At 39.4% G+C, this 7,214-nt stretch overlaps 2 protein-coding genes and 2 non-coding genes across 4 annotated transcripts; 1 reads left to right on the forward strand and 3 right to left on the reverse strand.

Moving 5' to 3' along the window:
- Positions 1 to 606: 606 nt before the first annotated feature.
- On the reverse strand, positions 607 to 738 carry LOC141247954 (small nucleolar RNA snoR74). The gene has a single exon (XR_012311245.1). It is a non-coding gene; the product is annotated as a small nucleolar RNA snoR74 (small nucleolar RNA).
- Positions 739 to 810: 72 nt separating this feature from the next.
- On the reverse strand, positions 811 to 942 carry LOC141247955 (small nucleolar RNA snoR74). The gene has a single exon (XR_012311246.1). It is a non-coding gene; the product is annotated as a small nucleolar RNA snoR74 (small nucleolar RNA).
- Positions 943 to 1,668: 726 nt separating this feature from the next.
- Positions 1,669 to 3,283, forward strand: LOC141247952 (uncharacterized). Its single transcript, XM_073669302.1, has 2 exons — positions 1,669 to 3,107; positions 3,211 to 3,283. Exons 1-2 carry the CDS (start codon positions 1,669 to 1,671, stop codon positions 3,281 to 3,283), a joined length of 1,512 nt encoding a protein of 503 aa, XP_073525403.1.
- Positions 3,284 to 3,427: 144 nt separating this feature from the next.
- LOC141247953 (uncharacterized) lies at positions 3,428 to 4,557 on the reverse strand. The gene is made up of 6 exons (XM_073669303.1): positions 4,310 to 4,557; positions 4,157 to 4,215; positions 3,973 to 4,090; positions 3,809 to 3,881; positions 3,649 to 3,663; positions 3,428 to 3,517 (listed from the first exon to the last, which is right to left on the reverse strand). The coding sequence occupies exons 1-6, from the start codon at positions 4,555 to 4,557 to the stop codon at positions 3,428 to 3,430; spliced, it is 603 nt and encodes a 200-aa protein (XP_073525404.1).
- Between the last annotated feature and the right edge of the window lie 2,657 nt (positions 4,558 to 7,214).

Raw genomic sequence — 7,214 nt, forward strand, 5'->3', positions numbered from 1 at the left:
TTAAGCCAGCTGCACATATCAGTGGGCATTCGGACTAAAAGCGCATGTTAGTTTCTTGGTGCTGGTCATAAAGAACACAATTCAGATTTCCGAAATCCTTCCATCTATCAAGCTTGTCCTTGGTGAGCAGTCGATCATAAGCATCAATCCAGGCAATGACAGAGTGCTCGGGCTGTTCATAGAGTTCGAGAACTGGGGATTTATCACTAACCTAGCAATTACTAAATACGAACGCCTTCGGATACACTGTACTTTTTATTTATCGTTCGATTTCGTTTGACTTTCAAGCAGTCACTAACCTAGCAAGCACCCATCTTTGGTCCTTAATGACTTAGGTTTCAGTGTTTCACCATTAGAAAAAAAATCGTATCCAATTAGAAAGATTGGAAATTCTTTTCACAATGTTGGTCCTTTGAATGATCTGGATTGTATAGCTATTGTCATCATGTTCGCATGAAACACATGCAAATTATTTCACCGTATTTTTTATCAGTCTCAATGAGGAACTGTTAGTTCAATACGTCGAGGTTGCATCAGTCTACTTCAATTTAAAAACGTAATTCAAATGCGTACGAAAATTCACCAAGTCATAGATAGAATAAAAAATAATGTTGCATTATTTACTGAATCTCTGCAATCATGACAAAGATTGGAGATTCACCCAAGAATCTTGCAATTTATCTCCCTGACATTTACGAGAGCTCCGACCAGAAATTGGATCCGGATCCCTGCTTTTTTAATCAGGTTAAAACTCAAATTCAATCAAATATCACGAAGTTCTTCAAAACAAAAAATCGAGGAATACAGATAGGATGTCGCATTATTTACTGAATCTCTGCAATCATAAAAAGGATCGGAGATTCACCCAAGAATCTTGCAATTTCTTTCCCTGACATTTACGAGAGCTCCGACCAGAAATTGGATCCGGATCCCTGCTTTTTTAATCAGGTTACTAATCCGTCGAATTAAAGATTGTTTCTTTGAAGAACATTGAAGAAAAATAACGTAAGAATTGGAGGGAAACAAACTAAAGGAGAGCAGAAACTGCAGAACGTTACGCAATGGTGAAACGATGTATCTGCCAGATAGAATTTATAGAGAAAACTATTATCGCCATGGCTGCTTTGTGTTAGCGGAGAAGTAAGAACCCAAAGCTAGGGTTTATACACTTATTTTGGGCCCATACTGTATCATTCCTGTTCCTGATATTGGGCTTTAACAGAAACGGCCCATTTAATTGTTATATCACTTTTCAATAGTAAAATTGCTCCACAGGCAAGCGAAGAAGAAGTCTATCCATGGCCGATCTCAGGGAACAAAGTCGAAGAACTGGAATAGCATTAATCGCGGTTTAGACGTTCGGTTATTTACGGTTTCTGTAAGTTACTTTCGCAACTTATTATATTCCGCTATTATCAAAAGCTTGAAATTTATGCTCTTTAGTTCTAATACACAGCTGCTTTATCAGTTTCTCTTCCTGATATTTGGTTCTGAGAGCTGAAATTGGGAATTTTCAGCTTCGATTTCACTGCAACAAAGCTACTTCGGTGCTTTCGCTCAGAAATTCGTAGGGCTGTAAGAGGGGTTTTCGATTCCGAGGGTTTCGTTCCATGATAGAAGGTATTCTTCACTAATTATAGAGCTTAAACCGATAGATTGATAGCCACTATGAATCCAGCTAGAAGTATAGGTGTGCCATCACCACTTGGTAACACTGTTCAAATTCCCCAAAACCAAACCCTAGGGGGTTCACAGCCCCAAATCCTCCAATTCTCAGATCAACGAGGCAATGCCTTTGGGCAGACAGTGGCACAAACTCAGAGTCAAGCCGCCTATGCTCAGTTTCAGGCCAATATCCAAGCACAAGGTCAGCAATTTCATAGCCAGAACCCAATCAAGACCAATGTGGGTCCTGGGGTGTCCCCATCTGGGTCCATTAGTGCTAGAAAAGCTGTACAAAGGCCTCCATTTAAACCACAGGCTTCCTCCGTTGCCAACACAGGCTCACCATTGAAGACCATGGAGCTTGCCCCAGCTGCTCAGAGGAGTAAGAGGAAGAAGAAGGAGTTGGAGAAGAAGCAGATCCCTAGAAACGTGGCTAGCATAATTCCTGAATCTGCTGTTTACTCTCAGTTGGTTGAGCTTGAAGGTAGGATGGATGCTGTTCTTAAAAGAAAGAAGATGGATGTTCAGGAATGGGTTAAAAACCCTCCTCATTTTCGCAAGACTCTCAGAATAAACGTGTTCAACACTTTTGCTAATCAGTCAGATCAGAGTGGCGAATCACCATCTTGGACACTTAAGATTCTCGGGAGAATCTTGGATGAAGATAAAGTATACCCAAAGTTCTCATCTTTTTGCAAGAGGATTACAATTTACTTAGACCAAAACTTATATCCCGATACCCAATCCATTGTATGGGAGAATTCGCGATCACGTGCTGTTCATGAAGGATTCGAAGTGAAAAGAAAGGGTGATAAGGAGTTCACTGCTATCATAAGACTTGAAATGAATTACATTCCAGAAAGATTCAAACTTTCACCTACTTTATCCGAAGTTCTTGGATTTGAGGTGGAAACCCGGTCAAGAGTTATAACTGCATTATGGCACTATGTCAAGACTAAAAAGTTACATGACCCTAATGACCCTGCTGTTTTCATTTGTGACCCTCCTCTTAGAAAAGTTTTTGGAGATGAAAAGATTAAATTCATAGCAGCTTCATTAAAACTGTCACAGCATTTGGGTCCTGTACCACCAATTGAATTGCATCACACGATTAAGCTTTCAGGGGAGAGTCCTAGTGGTAATACTTGTTATGATGTGCCGGTTGATGTTCCTGTTCCTTTGCAGAAGGAAATGTCAAAGTTTCTGGGTAATGTAAACAAGAACAAGGAGATTGATGCTTATGATGAAGAGATAGCCAGTGCTATAAGAAAGATCAATGAGCATCGTAGTAGAAGATCTTTCTTTCTTGGGTTTAGTGAGTCACCGGCGGAGTTTATTAATGCACTTATTGCTTCTCAGGAAAGGGATCTGACAATTGTTGCTGGTGATGCTATACGAAATGCAGAGAAAGAACGGTCTGCTGATTTTTACACAGATACATGGTATGCTTTGTTGCTTTTTTAGAATTTTGGAGTTATGTACTATGCTTATTTACTTGATCTTGATCTTCATATCCTTGTTACTGACATATGATCTTTTATGTAGGGTGGAAGATGCAGTTACACATTATCTGAACCGAAAACCTGCTATGGGAGCAAACATAGGTGGGAATATATAGTCGTGATAGAAGTAATTAGCAAACTTTTGAATCTGTTTAGCTGCAACGGTATGGAGATTATCTTTAATCCAGTTATCCATTTTGTGTAGCATATGAAATAGCTGGATTTGTAGTCTAATAGCTGTTGAAACAGTGATGTAGGATTTATGTAGGATTTATGGTATCTTCTGTGTAGTTTGGCTTCATTTGGGTTAATATGCTTAATTTGTTGTTAATCACTGTCTTGTTCATATACTACAAGTGTTATGTTTACGATTTAGTGAATCAAAGATGCTCTAGTTAAATCACACCAAGAAATGCAAAGCTGAAATGTAATCTGCTGAACAAAAAGAAGTCAATTGGCTTCTTAGAAATTTTTTGTTTACTTCTTCGATATGGTACTTGAACATAATGAAGTCAAATTTGAAACAAATTTTGAGAATGTGAACTACATCAAATACATCTTATAATGATATTGAGTAATATTCTGCTTAGATATTATGACAATGGTAGCACAAAATTGGCACATTCCTCTTCAATCTAAACTGTGCTTTGGAGGTAAAAGTAGAGGCCAGCAAGTGCAAGGATCCCAATAGCAATGGCATAAGGCAATGCCTTCCTGCAAATTCCAAAATCAAAAATCAGAAACTTTGCTCCTAAAAATCTAAACACAGCACTTAAATTTACTAATTAAATTAGCAGCAATTTACCCAAGTGATTCATCCTTCTTAATCTGTTCTTTCCTTGCCTTCCTCACATCAACTGAGTTAGCATTCTTTGACACAGGCTCTTCATATGGCCTAAACCTTCGTTTTGGGGCTCCACAAACTACATTATTCACAAAGTTAATCCAAAAACAATATTGAAACACTTAAAAAGTAGTGAAAAAATTACCAGGGCAGAAGTACTTGTCAGGCTGCTTTTCGAAGGGAGTTCTGTCACTGTATATATACCTAAATCAAGAGAAGAAAATGCATAGGGTTATACCTTTTGGAAAACAGAGTGCTGATAGAATCATAGAAGGAATTGGGGAGAATTGAAGAGAACCCGCAATCACGGCAGATGTAAGCTTGCTTAGATCCAGAGGCAATGCGCATGGAGAATTTAGGTGAAGCAGATGATAAAGGAAGCTGTTTTCGAGCTATGAATGAGTAGAATGGCTGGAAGGAAGAGAGCATTGGAGAGGTTGCGCCATATACGACGGTTTGATCTGATGGTGATGATCTTTGGAGGAGTGATGGTGGAGACAGGACATTGTTGATTGTTGGGCGGAGGTTTAGGTAATTGACGCTCATTTTTGGCGGAGTTTGGGATTGGTTATGGTGGAGGGAGTGTGATTATTATGGAGAAGGCGGTGCTCTGTTTTGGTCTGAAACAGGGAGTTGGGAGGTTGAAGATAAGATAAGGAAGCGTGGAAGGCAGAAGCCCCTATAATGAATTCGTGGATCCTAGAAGCTCTCTTTACTTTCTCTTTATGCACTTTTTACTATTTCGTTTGTTTTTTATAAGGAAAAATGTCAAATAGACATTTATAATAAGAATGAATATAAACCGATGTTATCCTTGAATGTCCGAGCACAGAAGTGCAAACCTATCCAATGTAAACACGAGGAGAACTATACATAATATGTAACAATCCTATCTCCTCCTCGATCACCTCCATTTTTAAGCTTCTCAAACCAATCTATTAGTTTTTGCTTATTAACAACCTCATTAGTCCATAGCAATTTATCCAGGGATAACCTAGTGAGAGAGGCTCCTTCCTCTCTCCTCGGTTTGGGGTTCGGGCCGCTTGTATTCCGGGGGTTGGACTGTGGCGGGTGGGAGCGGCTGGTGTATATCGGTTGTGTTGGTTTTTCGTACAGCTTCCTTTTGCCCTCTCCTCTTGATTTCTACATCTTTCGTCTCAATAGATTGTAACCGGTATGTTCTCCTCTTCACTGTAGCTATATTCTTGCTAATTAAGGATCTTGTAATTGGCTCTTTCGAGAGCCGCTCTCAGTTCCATTCTCAGTTCGTCGTCCTCTCATATGGGTGGATTTATGATGGTTTGAATTCCTTCCTGTGGATTGATGAGTTTCATCTGTTTTCAATCTATAATTACGGTCAATTTTTGATTCGTTTGCATAGATGGATGTTCAATAGGAGATTTCACTGTTTCAGAATTTGTGTCCTCTCTGATTCCAGTAACATGATTTCGCTCTGTATGGTTAATTTCACCTGTACCTACAAAAGTTCGGCTGATTTCCCCCTTTGCTGTATTAGTTTAGGTCTCGAAGACAAATTCAAGCTGATTTGGTGTTATAATTTCGATTTCAAACCATATTTCATTAATGTCTTCCTTTGTAAGCTTGTTACTGTTATTTGGAACTGTATTGTCTTCGGCTGTTCCAGGGGAATCCGCCATCGACACTGCTGGAGGAGATTTATGTCCGGCCGTAGGAAGCTTTTCTCCGTCTTTGCTGGGCGTTCAGCTGCTCTTCTCTCCGATGTCGCTTGTCACCGTTTCTCTCAACAGGAGATCGTCGGTGGGCTTTTTGGTTTGGTCGGATACGGTGTGAGGCGATGCTGCTGCTGGAAGGGTGGCTTTTCCGGTTGCAGCTTGCTTTTGTCCGGCTACGGAAGCTTCACCGGCGTCTATCATTCTGATGTCTTTGGTGGTCGCCAGTCAGACCAGTACGTTATTTCGAATTCGCTTTTTGTCTCGGTCCAATGCATGTTCAACTCCTATCATAGCTTGCTCCATGCCCTCCACGTGGCCTTGATGTCCAGTATTTATCAACACGTTTGTAATGGTTATCTGTTACATGGTTGTGATTTTCTAATTCTTGGTTGGGCTTGCTATATTGATGGGGGGTTGTCCTCGGTAGGCCCATTTACTCATCTTATATTGCCCATTTTGTGTTGTAATAGAATATTGTATAATATCTTAGTGTATGCTGTTTTATGTTTGCTACGGACATGCCTAGCTCGTTGTTGGGCCTGTTCGAATGATGCTTATCTATCCTTATGGGCCCATATGTTGTGTTATGTGGGCTGGAAGGCCTTACCTTCCAAAATTGCTTTTGTACTCCACCGGAATGTGGATTGGAGAGCCCTCCTTTGGTGGATCACGGTTCTTGTCATTACGGTTCTCATCCCGGGGGTTGTTTCAACCTCATCTCAGTTATATTCTCATTGGTCTACCACTTACTTCATTTTACTTATACTTTGTCCCTTTAACAGGGATTCTATTAATATACCTAATTTGTGGATATTATGTTCAATTGTCCTTTATCGTTCGATAAGGGAAGCTCTCATTACTTATATTTTATGGGTCTCCCATGCTCTGGTTACGAACATAAAACTAGTTCCATGAATATTGCATACTGGAATTGTCGTGGTACTAAAAGACCCGATTTCTGGACAGAAATTGCTTTCTTAAAACGAGCAAATGCTCTTGATATTTTATGTTTAGCGGAAACGAAATCAAATAATATTCCTAATAACAATTTCTTACACAGATTAGGCTTTAAGCATATTTATATTAGTCCTGCAGATCAATCCAGAGGTGGGCTATGGATCTTAATCTCCAATTCCCACTATGTAAACTCGTTCTCAATCCTGTATCATAAAAACAACTTAATCATCCTAAAATTTCTTAATAATAATATCGAATTCCTCCTCCTTTTTATTTATGCCCCTGCTGATAATATTAATAAATCTGAATACTGGAATAAACTATATAGGAAAATTACAAAAATGAATCTTCCTGTTCTAGTCATGGGCGACTTTAATGAAATCGCATGCTCTTCGGATAAATGGGGCGGGGTGAATCCAAATCCTCAAAGATTCCACATTATTCAAAACCTTGCCAATCGGTTTAGCCTTCTTACAGTCCCTTATAAAGGTTTTCCATTTACATGGAGGAAATCTATCAATATTTCAAATACTATTTTAGAAAAATTAGACA

The sequence above is a fragment of the Phyllobates terribilis genome, unplaced genomic scaffold (assembly GCF_046119375.1).
Source record: "Phyllobates terribilis strain yellow unplaced genomic scaffold, ASM4611937v1 Scaffold_3451__1_contigs__length_78412, whole genome shotgun sequence".
NCBI classification, from domain to species: domain Eukaryota; kingdom Metazoa; phylum Chordata; class Amphibia; order Anura; family Dendrobatidae; genus Phyllobates; species Phyllobates terribilis.

What these genes read in the sequence shown, in the direction of transcription:
- LOC141247952 (XM_073669302.1), top strand. Translation starts at nt 1,669, where the DNA reads ATGAATCCAGCTAGAAGTATAGGTGTGCCATCACCACTTGGTAACACT. An exon ending in GATTTTTACACAGATACATG is followed by an intron (nt 3,108 to 3,210) that starts GTATGCTTTGTT and finishes TCTTTTATGTAG; the next exon opens with GGTGGAAGATGCAGTTACAC.
- LOC141247953 (XM_073669303.1), bottom strand. Translation starts at nt 4,557, where the DNA reads ATGAGCGTCAATTACCTAAACCTCCGCCCAACAATCAACAATGTCCTG. An exon ending in TACATCTGCCGTGATTGCGG is followed by an intron (nt 4,216 to 4,309) that starts GTTCTCTTCAAT and finishes CTCTTGATTTAG; the next exon opens with GTATATATACAGTGACAGAA. An exon ending in TGACAAGTACTTCTGCCCTG is followed by an intron (nt 4,091 to 4,156) that starts GTAATTTTTTCA and finishes TGAATAATGTAG; the next exon opens with TTTGTGGAGCCCCAAAACGA.